Source organism: Salmo salar, unplaced genomic scaffold, assembly GCF_905237065.1.
Source record: "Salmo salar unplaced genomic scaffold, Ssal_v3.1, whole genome shotgun sequence".
Taxonomy (NCBI): domain Eukaryota; kingdom Metazoa; phylum Chordata; class Actinopteri; order Salmoniformes; family Salmonidae; genus Salmo; species Salmo salar.
The window spans coordinates 141,828-159,395 of NW_025550565.1; the positions used below are offsets into that span (position 1 = coordinate 141,828).

The following is a 17,568-nucleotide window of genomic DNA, read 5'->3' on the forward strand; positions in this document are numbered from 1 at the left end:
AACGGGCTTCCACATGTTATTTCATCAATAAAAACATTATTTTGGGGGGGAATTTTTTTGTCCCAAAAGTAGTGCACTAGGCCTTTACTAATCCTGTATCAGCATACCAATAAAGCCTTCTGTTGCACAGTCAAAACAAGATGCCTCCTGATTACCTGGATGGCGATCTGTGATTCTTCCTTAACCCGTAGGACAGGGTTCCCCAACTGGCAGCCCGGGGGTGGTTTTCTGAGTAATATATTTTTTCTTATTGTAGGACATAAAAGACTGTATAAACACCAGGAAATCAGCTCCACGTGATTTTAATGGAAGAAATTCCACACGTAATAGACAGACTTAAGTGAGAAAGGTTTGAAATGGTTGTTATGTTTTATGCAAACATTATACAGTATCTGTTCGGGCTTCTTACGTTTCATTTGCAGTCTACAAATTATTTGTAATCATGTTCCCCAACCATCCGCTCAAGAACAAATCGGCCCGCCGGTTGAATCTAGTTGATGATCCCTGCCGTAGGGAGTCCCACTCAGTTGACTATTTAAAAATTATTATCCTTCCATATATATATATATACACACATATATATATACACACACACACATATATACATACACATATACACATATATACACATATACCTAGGATAGGATAAAGTAATCCTGGATATCATAAAGGTGAATGCACCAATTTGTAAGTCGCTCTGGATAAGAGCGTCTGCTAAATGACTTAAATGTAAATATATACATATATATGCACATATATGCATATATATACATATATATATACACACACATACATATATATATACACACACATACATATATATATACACACACATACATATATATATATCCCTCTCTGTTCTCTTCTCATTCTCAATGTTGACACTTGTTCATTGTGTTTATGTTTATTAAGCTACCAATATATTTTTTTTACACTTTCTTCTAACAAGGGAGAGTTTACATCCATTATTAAATTACATACCAACATAGATCACTTAGATTTTGTACATTAGGAAATCTGTCGCGCTTACGTCAATCAAATGTATTCTGCCACCTCATGGTGAACCGGTGGTACTACACGTTATGGTAGTCAGGTGTTACACAAACGACTGAACATGTACTCGCCCCTGACATATTTATTTGGACAGTGAAGCTAAAACGTATCATTTGGGTCTATACGCAGCATTTTGGATTAGAGAATAAATGTTTTGCATGATATTTATGCATCTATAACTTTCTCAATCATGGCAGCGTGCACATTAATGTAGAAGTGTTCAGAAATATATTATATTCTTATTTGCAATAAAAAAGTGACTCCAAAATCACACAATACATTATTTACCATTAATTTCTATTGGGAACAAGATAATCCAAAACACAACAAAAACAAACTGCAAATGCATCCAGTTTGTAGAGTCACAAGCTTGATGTATTCATTACGTGCTAGAAATATGGGACCACATTTTTTACTTTTGACAAAATGTAATACAACATAAGTGAATTTGTCCAAATACTTATTACACCTTCAAATGGCGGGACAAGATACGTAAAGTGCTTTCATTTCTAAACGATGAAACAGAAATGTATGAAAATACCCTCAAATAAAAGGTGACATTCTGAACTGTCGCCTCATATAACATCTCAAAATGCTGGCGTAAAGAGCCAAATTAAAAGTATTAGCTTCACTGTCCAAATAAATATGTAGGGGACGTAATCCAAGCCTTCTTAGATAAACTACACTGCATGGCCAAATGTACGTAGACTATGGTTATACATCTTAACCAAACATGCAACTCCTGTAATGAAGCTGCCAAATAAAAAAAAAACGCATTTTCAAAAACATTTCTTTAAATGCAATTCGTGAGAGAACACCATTCTAAACAGTGTACCTGATGCTTGTGGTTCTATATATACACACTACATGACCAAAAGTATGTGGACACCTGCTTGTCGAACATCTCATTCCAAAATCATGGGCATTAATATGGAGTTGGTCCACCCTTTCCTGCTATAACAGCCTCCACTCTTCTGGGAAGGCTTTCCACTAGGTGTTGGAACATTGCTGCGGGGACTTGCTTCCATTCAGTCACAAGAGCATTAGTGAGGTCGGGCACTGATGTTGGGCGATGAGGCCTGGCTCGCAGTCAGTGTTCTAATTTATCCCAAAGGTGTTCAATGGGGTTGTGGTCAGGGCTCTGTGCAGGCCAGTCAAGTTCTTCCACACCAATCTTATTTCCTTATAGACCTTGCTTTGTGTACGGGGCATTGTCATGCTGAAACAGGAAAGGGCCTTCTCCAAACTGTTGCCACAAAGTATGCTGTAGGGTTAAGATTTCCCTTCACTGGAACTAAGGGGCCTAGCCTGAACCATGAAAAACAGCCGCAGACCATTATTCCTCCTCCACCAAATTTTACAGTTGGCACTATGCATTTGGGCAGGTAGCGTTCTCCTGGCATCCGCCAAACACGGATTCGTCCGTAGGACTGCCAGATGGTGAAGCGTGATTCATCACTCCAGAGAACGTGTTTCCAATGCTCCAGAGTTCAATGGTGGGGAGATTTACTCCACGCCAGCCGACGCTTGGCATTGCGCATGGTGATCTTAGGCTTGTGTGCGGCTGCTCGGCCATGTAAGCCCATTTCATGAAGCTCCCGACGAACAGTTATTGTGCTGATGTTGCTTCCAGAGGCAGTTTGGAACTCGGTAGTGAGTGTTTCAACCAAGGACAGACCATTTTTTCACGTTATGCGCTTCAGCAATCGGCGGCCCCGTTCTGTGAGCTTTTGTGTCTTCCCACTTTGCGGCTGAGCCGTTGTTGCTCCTAGACGTTTCCACTTCACAATAACAGCACTTACAGTTGACCAGGCCAGCTCTAGTAGGGCAGAAATTTAATGGAGTGACTTGTTGGAAAAGTGGCATCCTATGACGGTGCCACGTTGAAAGTCACGGAGCTCTTCAGTAAGGCCATTCTACTGCCAATGTTTGTCTATGGAGATTGCATGGCTGTGTGCTCGATTTTATACACCTGTCAGCAACGGGTGTGACTGAAATGGCCGAATCCACTAATTTGAAGGGGTGTACACATACTTTTGTATATATAGTTTATCTGTAGTGCTCAAGGCATTACAATATTTTTTCCAAACATGATTAAAGTCATACATAATTTGTTCATGTAATTTGTCATAACAAATAACAGAGAAATATCTTCAGTTTCTTTTTATCAATGAGCTGCTGGGAATTTTAGATTTCCATAATAAACAGAGGTTTGTTGATCTTTCACACTTTATGCCATAAAGTGAAGTAGCCGTTGCAGATGGAAATGCCACGAATAGAGCCGACTTGATTCCTTATTCTACATGTCGGAGAGGATGTTTGTTCTACATAGCACATTTCTATCTAAACGTTACCAAAATGTTGCATCCTGAAAAATGTACCCCTGTTCTTATGTCACTAGATTAGATTCTCCCCTCTTGCAATCTTGTCCAGAATCTCAAACTCCTGTTTCATTTTTTTCAACCCTATGATCCGATTGTCAAAGCCCGGCTTGTGTTCATCCTCCTCTGTTTTAATAAGCATGCTAATGTACTGCATAGTGGAGAGAGAACTTGACTTCAGCGCAATCTCGCTAAGCCTGCTGAGACAGTTGGAGCACAGGTTTGCCCAATGATTCAGCTTTTCCTGTTTCTTTCGTAATTCATCATCTAGTTTTTCCAGTATCTGCTTGTTGTCCATGAACTTGCCCTGTGCCTTCATGAAGTTGTCCTTCATTTCTTGCACGGTCCTTTTCTCTGTCTTTGTTTCATATGTCCATAAGGCCCTTTCCCTATCGTGGGCAAAGTAAGAGCAGTTTCCCGGACACATGACACAGTTGCCATCATCATCCATCACTGCGCACGTTTTGACATCGTCCTCATTAGGGAGAAAGCAGCTGGTGTGGCATGTGGACTTGCATGTGTTACAGTTTGTAACAAAGCAATTTAATTTGGTTCTCTTCTCTACTTGAACCTCTACCTCTGTCTCAAAGTCTTTGTTGTCTTCCATGTTTTTTTCCTCCTTCTCCAGACACTGTTTGAGGTGTTGATTCTCATCTCGCTTTGACAGAAGAACTGTGATTTGAGGGATCAGGTTTTTCAGGTGCTTCTCCAGACTCTCACGTTCTTCCAGCACTTTCTTGGTCAGGGTCAGATCTTTGCTCTCAATGTTTTCCAGGGCTTGGAAAAATTCCTTCATGTGCTTAAAACCTGACTCCCAGAAAATTTGCTGTACCCCATCAAGAACATCGGAGTCATCCGTTTTCTGAGTGTACAGAGATGAATTATTGAATTTGAAATGGATTGGTAGTCCCTCATTGTTTTTCCGACAGGGCAAATCTGCAGTTTTGATGGCCTCCAGCACAGGTATGGCTTTGCCATCAACAAATGTCACAAGCATCAAGATGTTTTCAGCAATGTCTTTTCCAAAGATGGACAGGATGGAGTCAAAAATGTATTTCTGGTGGGGAGTAAGACGTGGGTGGGATGAATTCACTATAAAGCCAACTGCATCAATGTGATCGATGCCTAAAGGGTTACACAAGAAATCCTTTAGCTGGCCTGTGATCAGTTTATCATGAGCCATTCCTCTGGTGTCTCCGAACCCTGGTGTGTCAATGATGGTCAGAGAATAAGGAATCTGAAAGCCTGGCTGGTTGTAGAGCTCGTATGACGTTACGACTGAAGTCTGACTCTCAGCCTGTGACTTGTTGGTCACCTCATGGATGAGCTTAAAGCGGTAACAGTCTTCCCACTTTACCCCAAGAATGTAGTTGATCATGACATTGACCAGAGTTGTTTTTCCTTCACCTGTGGCCCCCAGAAGCAATATCACCTTGTTATTCACTTGATCCGCTTTCTTCCCAAATGTGAATTGGTCAAAGCTCTCATTTTGTCCATATTTCCTTTGCAGATTAAGTCTATGGATTGAAGGGTTGCCTGTCTCCAACGGCTTTGATTGTTTAAGGAATCGGTTACTTTCTGCTCTTCTGGATTTGTTATTTAATGCCATTTTCTGAAAAAGAAATCAGAACAGGGGTTACTACAGTGGTGGGAAAGAGGAAGGAGGAGGATTTGACTTGGCCATGCCTCCTCAACCTATGGTGATGCTATGGTGATTCTATACTAAAGATTCCGTTACATTTATGTGGAGCACTCCGATGTTGATCCTAGATTATTGATGTGTGAATTTATTAATCTATTGCTGCTGAATAATATTGCTGCTGCAGAAAACAAAACAGATTACTACGTTTTTCTCGATAGAGTTGGGCACATATTATTTTACTTTTTTTTAATTGCAAAAATATTTGTAGGTGTAGCCTACATTGTCATTGTTTTCATAGAAATTGCTAAACCTGACAGTACAGAAAAGTTCAACTCCTGTGAGCTTTCTTGAATGTCACATTTACAAGTACAGCACATGTTCTCAAATGCCAAGATACATAGCTTGAGACAATCTGGAAATATGTTGGCCTGAAAAAAATTTCAAGGAATGTTAAATATTAAATATTTTGGTGAAAATTGTGATTTGATGAGGAATTTGAAAATCAGGGATCGAAACACCTGCGGCTCTTCATGTGGCTACTGAAAAGCTCCTAATTTTTTATTTGTTTAAAATTTTCATTCAGAAATATGTGAAAAGCTGTCAACGGGTGGCTACATTGAAGAATCTAAAATATAATTTTGAAATTATTTTGGTTACAACATGATTCCGTATGTGTTATTTCATAGTTTTGATGTCTTCACTATTATTCTACAATGTAGAAAAAGTGTAAAAAAATAAAGACAAACCCTGGAATGAGTAGGTGTGTCCAAAATGTTGACTGGTACTGTGTATATATATATATATATATACATATATTATATATATTATTAATTATACAAATATGTAAGAAATTATACAAAATGTTGTTGTAATAATTTCTTTCAATTGCAACCAATCTCTAGGCATATGAAATCAAGAAAACATTTTCATCAAATCATCTTAGAAGTTGTTTACCTCTTCTGTAGAAATAAAGAACTGCTGTGTTACTGCTTGCGGTCTTCTCTCGTAAACTGGTTGGATGTGAAGCTGTTTTGGTCAGTGGTGTAGATAATGCTGTCAGAAACACACCAAGAACCCAAGAGTTCCAAATTTGAGTGTGCATACAGAGACAATGGTTGCAAATACTGGCTCTCTCGTTCGAAACATACACAGGTTTATAATCTCAAAGACAATGAAAGATGTATATTGTTCTATGATATGAAAGTATATGATTAAACATGTTGTTCAATCAAAGTCATCACATTAGTCATCAACAGGAGGTTATATATATAGCCAATAAAGCCAGAAGGAAACGCAATACAGTACCGTACATGCTGAAGGACCTTACCCATTGTATCATAAATGTACCTTTTTTACAAGGTGATCATGTGTTCCTCTTGTGATCAAGCGGGAAAATATTACATTTTATTGTTTCATCCGCATAGTCAGCTGTTTTGTTTATTGCTTTGTATGCAGTGCCTGGAGAAAGGAATAGCAAAGTAGTGACCTATGATATTCATTTAGACCTACACTACCAGCGTGTAATCATGAACATAGTTATCACAGAGTTTCTGGCACGATTGGGTAATGTTAGGTTGCGTCAATCGAATCTGGTATTAGGATAAAAATCAGACCGTTTACTTTAGTTTCAGATCAATCGTTTAATTCTGCTCATATAATTGCATTGATAATATAAATGGTAAATATGATGTTCGTATATACGGGCTCACTGTGACACCACGCAGGGCACACAGAGAACTGAGTGTCACATCCTTTGTTCTTCTTTAAATACTCTGACAGAGATAGTTCCCGCTCACTGCTGGCCTGTCAGAGGGAGGATGAGCATGGTTTAAACTTACTCAATCTATCGTTGGCGTGCAGGCTGGTCCCAGCCTCGTGACGCACTTCCTGTACACTCTGAGCCCGTTATTGTATTTCAGTATCAAGTGGTTTCTCATGTGACTCTAGTTTGTGAAACTGCATGCCTCAACAGGTTTACCCCCTAATTAGCCACAGCTCAGCAGTTAGTCACATACACGGTCTCTTAGGACATAATATTCACACAAGCATGTAGCTTAACAAAACAATAGAACATGTTGATACATGTGCTGATGTAAAAGATAATTATACCTTACAGTAAGTTTTACATTATATTGTATTTCTGCATGTACATACAGTAGATGTCAATCAAAAGTGCTTACTCTGTGGTAAGGACAATGTCATAAAGTTTATAATCACTTCACCTACCAGTCCATGGGCATTGAAAGCAGCAATGCAATGAAAGTCTCATTAAAAATAGCTGACTATGCAATAAGGTTGATGTAATAAAGTGTTTGTTTTATTATGTGATATAAATGCAGACTTTTTTTTATTTTTTAGGAGGCAAGGTATCATAACCTCCCTCTGTACACATACTGTGCATGTGCAGTCATCATCTTCTCTGAGCGCTCTGTCAAAAACGGTAATATACATCACTGGGCAGCTCCCCTGGCTTCTTGGTGTCTTTCTAACCACATACCCACTGACTAACACAGCAGGGACCCACATCCAGACAGCTTATGAAAGAGGACAGTAAGGTAGGCTATATACAGTTATTTATTCCCTACAGAATATTTAACTTTTTTTGTTTCATTTGATGCATGCTATTTACTACATCTAAATTCAGATTTTTTTGTTGTTATTCAAAACAATAAAAATATGTCAAATGAACTGCCTTGTTAGTCAAAAAGGAAATTGATGTTCACAAGTATATAGTGTAATATTCTCTTTTTAAAACATAGTATTCGTTTTCTGTTTTTTTATCTCATCTCAAAGAATCTGTTGCAGTTAAGTCAAACTTTTAAAATCTTCAAGAAAAGAAAATGGGTCAACAAGATACAAAACATACCATTACATACGTAGGGGACCATGAATCACGACGACGGGCAGAGAAGGCAGAAGCAGAAAATACAAGAGTGGAAGAGATATGCAAACGTCTCCAAGACGAGAACTTGAGAATGGAAACAGAACAACGGATGGTCAAAGAACAAAATCAAGAGCTCGAGAGGCAGAAACAAATATTAATCGAATCCCAAAGAAATAAGGAAGAAGAAGAAAGGACCAGGATATATAAACACCTGAAAGCAGCAAAATAAGAAGATATAACTGTAGACAGCGTCTAAGGTTGAGCACTGAATAACACTGAACTTGTCATTTAACGAATGAGGTTGCAGCTACGGTACACTTTCAAAATCATACAATGTAGGAGTTCACTTGTTTTTTTTGCATACATACAATTGTTGCTGTTTTCTTTCCTTTCTGTATTTTCTATTAAACTTATTTTGCAATTGGCCTATAGGATTATTCAAGAAAGTATAATTAAATGTTATTTAGTAGGCTCATTGCATATGATTATGTACATCCCTAATACATTTAATATAGACATGATTGTAATAGCCTCTGGGGGTAAATTCCTACAACAGAAGACATAAGGAAAATATTTGAATTCATTACATTTTTTAAATTAAATAATAAAAAAGTCATTAAATTTTTTTTTAAGAGGAATATACATGTTAAATGTGTAAGTAAAGTATAACAAAGCCAGTCATCCAGTGACAAGTTACTAATTATTCGGTGAATTTTGATTAATTTCCATTACGATTATCTGCTTAAAAGTGTAGTTTATGTCAACCATGCACATTTTATACATTTCAAAATACCAAGGACTGTTAATGGCTAGCCGACTCAAATCCTTTTTCATCATGACACATCCCACACAACCCATGTCGCTCATGAACAAAAAATATAAACATGTTTCATGAGCTGAAATAAAAGATCCCAGAAATGTTCTATAGCTTATTTCTCAAATTGTGTTCACAAGTTTGTTTACATCCCTGTTGGTGAACATTTTTTATTTGCCAAGATAATCCATCCACCTCATAGGTGTGACATATCAAGAAGCTGATTACACAGGTGAACTTTGTGCTAAGGACAATAAAAGGCCACTAAAATGTGCAGTTTTGCCACACAACACAATGCCACAGATGCCTCAAGTTGAGGGAGCATGCAATTGGCATGATGACTGCAGGAATGTCTACCAAAATTGTTTCCAGAGAATTGTGTTAATTTCTCTACCATAAGCCACCTGTTTTCAGAGAATTTGTCAGTACGTCCAAACGCCCTCACAACCGCAGACCACGTGTATGGAGTCGTGTGGGTGAGCAGTTTGTTGACATCAACATTGTGAACAAAGTGCCCCATGGTGGGGTTATGGTATGGGCAGGCATAAGCTACAGACAACACAATTGCATTTTAGCGATGGCAATTTCAATGCACAGAGATACCGTGACGAGATCCTGAGGCCCAGTGTTGTGCCATTCATCCGCCGCCATCACCTCATGTTTCAACACAATGCACGGCCCCATGTTGCAAGGATCTGTACACAATTCCTGGAAGCTGAAAATGTCCCAGATCTTCCATGTCCTATATGTCACCCATTGAGCATGTTTGGGATGCTTTGGATAGACGTGTTACAGTTCCCATCAATATCCAGCAACTTCACACAGCCATTGAAGAGGAGTGGGACAACATTCCACAATCAACAGCCTGATCAACTCTATGCGAAGGAGATGTGTCGCACTGCATGAGGCAAATGGTGGTCACACCAGATACTGACTGGTTCTCTTATCCATGCCCCTACCTTTAAGTTATGTGACCAACAGATGCATATCTGTATTTCCAGTCACATAAAATCCATAGATTAAGGCCTAATTTATTTATTTTAATTAACTGATTTCCTTACATGAACTGTAACTGAGTAAATTCTAAATTGTTGCATTTATATTTTTGATCAGTATAACATCATAGTTGCTCATCTGACTATCTGCATCAAGAGTGTTCACCAGATTTATTCATGCACAACTGCCTATAAACATTTGGCACAACAGAAAGAGACCAATGTAAAAACAGGAAGATTTAATGAAGTTTGAAAAGGCCATTACTATCAAGTATGAAGGTAAGACTCAGATACAGACCATGTCGAATAAACAATAGTTTAATGATCCAATAGGGGCAGGCAATGGACAGGTCAAGGCAGGCAGGGGTTAGTAACCAGAGGTGAGGCAATGGTACCGGACGGCAGGCAGGCTCAGGATCAGGGTAAGCAGAGGTCAAAAAATCCAGCGGGGCAAAGGTACAGGTCCATAGGCACGGTCAGGGGCAGGCAGAGTGGTCAGGCAGGTGGGCTCGGAACCAGGACAGGCAAGGGTCAAAACCAGGAGGGGGAGAAAAGAGAGACTGGGAAAAAGCAAGAGCTGAGAAACAAAACGCTGGTTGACTTGACAAACAAGACGAACTGGCAACAGACAAACAGAGAACACAGGTATACAGTTGAAGTTTACATACACTTAGGTTGGAGTCATTAAAACTCGTTTTTCAACCACTACACACATTTCTTGTTAATGAAAGAAATAAAAGCTGAAATAAATAATTCTCTCTACTATTATTCTGACATTTCACATTCTTAAAATAAAGTGGTGATCCTAACTGATCTAAGACTGGGAATTTTTACTAGGATTAAATGTCAGGATTTGTGAAAAACTGAGTTTAAATGTATTTGGCTAAGGTGTATGTAAACTTCCGACTTCAACTGGATGTTTGTGGGTGTAGAGATGGTTTGTTTGATAGAGCAATTGGACGTCTTTCAGCTATATTCCGATTGGTGGTTTCATTGTCTCATGTCAGAATTAGAATTTCATCCATGTTTCGCCAATGTCAAATTTCAAACTTGTTGCAAACGTCAAAAAGTTAAGGTTACGTTTAAGTTTAGGCATTAACTCAGAATTTTATTTTAGGGTTTAGTTTAGGCATTAACTACAAAAGCTTAAGGTAAGGAATAAGGTTTGGCATAGGCTTAAAACAAAAATCTCAAAAACAACTTTCAATCACTGGATTTTAACTTGCAGCCATTGGATTCAGCGGCAGATGCCTACGCCATCTCTGTCCACATTGTCCTAGAAAAATCAAAACCTACTTGAAGGTAACAGCGCTCACTGTACTTTGCTCCATTCATCCTTTCCTCGATCCTGACTAATCTCCCAGTCCCTGCCGCTAAAAAACATCCCCACATCATGATGCCGCCTCCACCATGCTTCACCGTATGGATGGTGCCAGGTTTCCTCCAAACATGACGCTTGGAATTCAGGCCAAAGAGTTCAGGCCATCTGAGATTCCTTTAGCTGCCTTTTGGCAAACTCCAAACAGGCTGTCGTGTGCCTTTTTGCGGAGAAGTGGCTTCCGTCTGGCCCCTCTACTCCACTCTGATTGGTGGAGTGCTGCAGAGATGGTTGTCCCCTTGATTCATACCTCTTGACTTTTTCCACATTTTGTTAGGTTAATTTTAGAATAAGGTGTATAAAGTAACAAAATGTGAAAAAAGTGAAGGGGTATGAATACTTTCCGAATGCAATGTAGTGTCTTACAGGTGTTTTGCCACCACAAGCTGCCAGAACAGCTTCAATGCTCCTTGGCATAGATTCTACTTGTGGACCTAAACCATGCCAGGAAAATGCACCGTACACCATGACATTATTTGTAGCCCTCATTTACTCAAGTGTTTCCTTGAGTATATATATAGTTTGTTGCATTGTGGCGATAGACATATAATCCCTAGAAGGGATTTGGAAAATCTTACCCTGGCAATTTGACTGTTAAACTCAAGGGTACACTAGCAATGGACGCCATTCCTGACTTGGGAACGGCCATCTATGGATAGTACACTGAACAAAAATATTTGTCCCATGTTTTAAGAGCTGAAATAAAATATCCAATCAATTTTCCATATGCACAAAAAGCTAATTTCCCTCTAACTTTGTGCACAAATTTGTTTACATGCCTGTTAGTGAGCATTTCTCCTTTGCCAAGATAATCCATCCACCTGACAGGTGTGGCATATCAAAAAGCTGATTAAACAGTATAATGATTACACAGGTGCACCTTGTGCTGGGGGACAATAAAAGGCCAATTTAAAATGTGTAATTTTGTCACAACACAAACCACAGATGTCTCAAGTTGAGGGAATGTGCAATTGGAATGCTGACCTCAGGAATGTCCACCAGTGCTATTGCCAGAGAATTCAATGGCCATTTCTCTACCATAAGCTGCTTCCATTGTCATTTTAGAGAATTTGGCAGTACGTCTAACCGGCTTCACAACCGCAGACCACGTGTAACCAGTCTAGGACCACCACATCCATATTCTTCACCTGCGGGATCATCTGAGACCAGCCACCCAGACAGCTGATGAAACTGAGGCTGTGCACAACACAATAATTTCTGCACAAACTTTCAGAAACCGTCTCAGGGAAGCTCATCAGCGTGCTCGTCATCCTCATCAGGGTCTTAACCTGACTGCTGTTCGGCGTTGTAACTGACTTCAGTGGGAAAATGTTCACCTTCAATGGCCACTGGCACGCTAGAGAAGTATGCTCTTCACAGATTAATCCCAGTTTCAAATGTACCGGGCAGATGGCAAACAGTGAGAATGACGTAGTGTGGGCGAGTGGTTTGCTGATGTCAACATTGTGAGCAGAGCGCCCCATGGTGGTGGTGGGGTTATGGTACGGGCAGGCATAAGCTATGGAGAATGAACACAATTGCATTTTATCGATGGCAATTTGAATGCACAGAGATACCATGACGAAATTGTGAGGCCCATTATCATGCCATTCATCCACTGCCATCACCTCATGTTTCAGCATGATAATGCACAGCCCCATGTCGCAAGGATCTGGACACAATTCCTGGAAGCCGAAAATGTTCCAGTTCTTCCATAGCCTGCATTCTCACCAGACACATCAGACATTGAGCATGTTTGGGATGCTCTGGATCGATGTGTTCCAGGTCCCGTGTCACACCCTGATCTCTTTCACATGTCTTTGTGATTGTCTCCATCCCCTCCAGGTGTCACCCATCTTCCCCCATTATCCCATGTGTGTTTATACCTGTGTTCTCTGTTTGTCTGTTGCCAGTTCATCTTGTTTGTCAAAGTCAACCAGCATTTTTTGTCTCGGTTCCTGCTTTTCCCAGTCTCTCCTTTTCTCGCCCTCCTGGTTTTGACCCTTGCCTGTCCTGACTCTGACCCTGCCTGCCTGACCACTCTGCCTGCCCCTGACCCTGCCTGCCGACCTGTACCTTTGCCCCACCTCTGCACTATTGACCTCTGCCTACCCTGAGCCTGCCTGCCGTCCAGTACTTCTGCCCCACCTCTGGTTTACTGATACCCGCCTGCCTTGACCTGTCTATTGCCTGCCCCTGTTGGATTATTAAGCCATTGTTTATTCGATGTAGTCTGCATCTGTGTCTTACCTTCATATCTGATATCCAGCAACTTCGCACAGCCTTTGAAAAGGAGTGGTACCACGTTCCACAGGCCACAGTCAACAGCCTGATCCACTCTATGGGAAGGCGATGTGTCGCGCTGCAATGGTGCATATCTGTATTCCCAGTCATGTGAAATCCATAGATTAGAGCCTCATTTATCAATTTCAGTTGACTGACTTCCATATATGAACTGTAACTCAGTAAAGTCTGAAATTGTTGCATGTTGCGTTTATATTTTTGTTCAGTATATTTCTATGGCTGGATGCAACTGTCGGTTTGCCTTTTGCCGATTTCAAAATACAATCCTGGGAAAAATGTATAATTTGGAAAGCAAATTCCTATTGCTGAAAATAGATTACTAATCTGTATGTAGAAACAATATTAAAAAAAATCTCAACTCTCAATTTCTAGCAGTAGCACTGTTTTTCAAAGTCGCTCATCTTGAGATGGGCTATTGCCACAGCAAGCTCAATGGCCATCACGGTGGGTAGCCTATGGCTTTATCTCCATCATTATGTAAGTCAGTGTGCATTATTTAAAAAACAAAGCCCCGGGGTCTATGATTTCTAAATCCGGCCCTATTTTCACGGCTTGAACTAGAACCTACAATTATAAAAACACAATAATCAAATCATTACTTAATATTTCGACAAAAAACAAAAAGTTCATGAATTGTTTGATTTCAGATTAAAATCAAATAAACTGAGAACGACCCTTTACAAAAATGTTTTACTTGTCATGCAATAAAACATTAATTGGCCAAAAAAATACACAGACCTCTGTCCTCATCCGTAGTTAAGGCCATGCTTCCATACGCAATAGTCTATGCTACACAATTGTGCACAGTCGACTCTGTGTCCAATAAAACTTTAACTCATTACCTTGACTCGTTCTCTGTTCAATCTAATGTGACCCTGCTGTAAATCAAGCAGACAGATGATCAACATCAATTATCTGCTAGGGATGTTAGATCTAATATGGACCACGGCACAATGGTCTTCATCAGGTTAACGAAGGAGACAAAACATTATGGACATTCCTAACAATATTTTCCCTGCACTTTAGCTGTTGTTGCATCGAGTGCTGTATGACAATAGCTGTTTGTCACTTGACTGTCATTCAGTAAATAAATTTGATGTGTGAAAATATCACAGCGTAATTAAAACAGCTGGACAAATGCTCATCCAAGTATTATGCATAATTATTGAAGAAACATGTTAAGGACTGACGATTTTGGTTTTAAGAATCAAGTTAACCTGTTGGGGGTAGGGGGCAGTATTGACACGGCCGGATAAAAAACGTACCCGATTTAATCTGGTTACTACCCCTGCCCAGTAACTAGAATATGCATATAATTATTTGGCTTTGGATAGAAAACACCCTAAAGTTTCTAAAACTGTTTGAATGGTGTCTGTGAGTATAACAGAACTCATATGGCAGGCAAAAACCTGAGAAGATTCCTTACAGGAAGTGGCCTGTCTGACAAGTTGTTGTTCATCTTGGCTCTTTTTATTGAAGACTGAGGATCTTTGCTGTAACGTGACTCTTCCTACGGCTCCCATAGGCTCTCAGAGTCCGGGAAAAAGCTGAATGATATCGAGGCAGCCCCAGGCTGAAACACATTTACGCTTTTGGCAAGTGGCCGATCAGAGGACAATGGCCTTAGGCGCGTGCACAAGTCGACCCCGTGCTTTATTTTCTTTCCTCTTTTTACCTAAACGCAGATTTCCGGTCGGAATATTATCGCTTTCTTACGAGAAAAATTGCATAAAAATTGATTTTAAACAGCGGTTGACATGGTTCGAAGTACGGTAATGGAATATTTCTAAAAGAAATTGTCACGAAATGCGCCATGCTCGTCACCCTTATTTACCCTTTCGGATAGTGTCTTGAACGCACTAACAAAACGCCGCTGTTTGGATATAACAATGGATTATTTGGGACCAAACCAACATTTGTTATTGAAGTAGAAGTCCTGCGAGTGCATTCTGATGAAGAACACCAAAGGTAATAACATTTTTCTTATAGTAAATCTGACTTTAGTGAGTGCTAAACTTGCTGGGTGTCTAAATAGCTAGCCCTGTGATGCCGGGCTATCTACTGAGAATATTGCAAAATGTGCTTTCACCGAAAAGCTATTTTAAAATCGGACATATCGAGTGCATAGAGGAGTTCTGTATCTATAATTCTTAAAATAATTGTTATGCTTTTTGTGAACGTTTATCGTGAGTAATTTAGTACATTTTTAGTAAATTCACCGGAAGTTTGCTAGTTCTGAACGTCACATGCTAATGTAAAAAGCTGGTTTTTGATATAAATATGAACTTGATTGAACAAAACATGCATGTATTGTATAACATAATGTCCTAGGTGTGTCATCTGATGAAGATCATCAAAGGTTAGTGCTGCATTTAGCTGTCTTCTGGGTTTTTGTGACATTATATGCTAGCTTGAAAAATGGGTGTCTGATTATTTCTGGCTGGGTACTCTGCTGACATAATCTAATGTTTTGCTTTCGTTGTAAAGCCTTTTTGAAATCGGACAGTGTGGTTAGATTAACGAGAGTCTTGTCTTTAAAATGGTGTAAAATAGTCATATGTTTGAGAAATTGAAGTAATAGCATTTCTAAGGTATTTGAATAACGCGCCACAGGATTCCACTGGCTGTTACGTAGGTGGGACGATTTCGTCCCGCCGGCCCTAGAGAAGTTAAGACAATATCAGATAGCCTGTCTGGGCTAGGGGGCAGTATTTTCACGGCTGGATGAAAAACGTACCCAATTTAAACAGGTTACTACTCTGGCCCAGAAACTAGAATATGCATATTATTAGTAGATTTGGATAGAAAACACTCTGAAGTTTCTAAAACTGTTTGAATGGTGTCTGTGAGTATAACAGAACTCATATGGCAGGCAAAAACCTGAGAAACAGTCAACCAGGAAGTGGAGGATCTGAGAATGTTAGTTCTTCTTTCTAGTCCCTTTCGAAACTACAATATCTGTGGGGTTACGTTGCACTTCTTAAGGCTTCCATTGGCTGTCAAAAGCCTTCAGAAAGTGGTTTGAGCATTCTCCGGTCACTGGGCAGAGTATAGGAGCTCAGTTACTGAGTGGTCTGCCTGGCAACAAAGGGATTGGATATGCGCAGTCACACGAGTGCGCCGTTCCTTCTTTTTCTTCTTGAATGAATATGCTATTGTCCGGTTGGAATATTATCGCAATTTTACGTAAAAAATACCATAAAGATTGATTTTCAACAGCATTTGACATGCTTCTAAGTACGCTAATGGAACATTTTAACATTTCGTCTCTGGTCCGCGCTCAAGCGTTATGCCTTTGGATAAGTGATCTGTACGCACGAACAAAACGGGGGTATTAACACATAAATATGGATTATTTTGAACAAAAACAACATTTCTTGTGGAAGTAGCAGTCCTGGGAGTGCATTCTGACGAAGATCAGCAAAGGTAAGAGAATATTTCTAATACTAATTCTGAGTTTAGGTTGCCCCGAACTTGGCGGGTGTCTGTATAGCTCTCTGTGATGGCTGAGCTATGTACTCAGAATATTGAAAAATGTGCTTTCTCCGTAAAGCTATTTTAAAATCTGACAAAGCGGTTGCATCCAGGAGTAGTCTATCTATAATTCTTTAAATAATTGTTAGATATTTTGTCAACGTTTATGATGAGTATTTTTGTAAATTGATGTGCACATTCACCGGTCGTTTTGGTGGGAATACATTTTCTGAACATCACGCGCCAATGTAAAATGCTGTTTTTGGATATAAATATGAACTTTATCGAACAAAACATACATTTATTGTGTAACATAATGTCCTAGGAGTGTCATCTGATGAAGATCGTCAAAGGTTAGTGCTTCATTTAGCTGTGTTTTGGGTTTTATTGACACATCCTTGCTTGGAAAATGGCTGTGTGATTATTTTTGTCTATATATTCTCCTAACATAATCTAATGTTTGATTTCACTGTAAAGCCTTTTTGAAATCGGCCAATGTGGTTACATCAAGGAGAAGTGTATCTTTAAAATGGTGTAAAATAGTTGTATGTTTGAGAAAGTTGAATTATGACATTTTGTTGTTCTTGAATTTGCCGCCCTGATATTTCACTGGCTGTGTCCCGCAGGTGTAGCCCATAGAAGT

The 17,568-nt window shown here is 39.6% G+C and overlaps 1 protein-coding gene and 1 long non-coding RNA gene across 2 annotated transcripts; one reads left to right on the top strand and one right to left on the bottom strand.

The window, feature by feature from the left end:
- Positions 1-286: 286 nt before the first annotated feature.
- On the bottom strand, positions 287-6,334 carry LOC106603986 (uncharacterized). Its single transcript, XM_014198302.2, has 2 exons — positions 6,031-6,334; positions 287-5,046 (listed from the first exon to the last, which is right to left on the bottom strand). Exon 2 carries the CDS (start codon positions 5,041-5,043, stop codon positions 3,451-3,453), a length of 1,593 nt encoding a protein of 530 aa, XP_014053777.2. The 5' UTR covers positions 5,044-5,046; positions 6,031-6,334; the 3' UTR covers positions 287-3,450.
- Positions 6,335-7,440: 1,106 nt separating this feature from the next.
- On the top strand, positions 7,441-8,882 carry LOC123739538 (uncharacterized). Its single transcript, XR_006767742.1, has 2 exons — positions 7,441-7,631; positions 7,870-8,882. It is a non-coding gene; the product is annotated as an uncharacterized lncRNA (long non-coding RNA).
- The last annotated feature ends 8,686 nt before the right edge of the window (positions 8,883-17,568 follow it).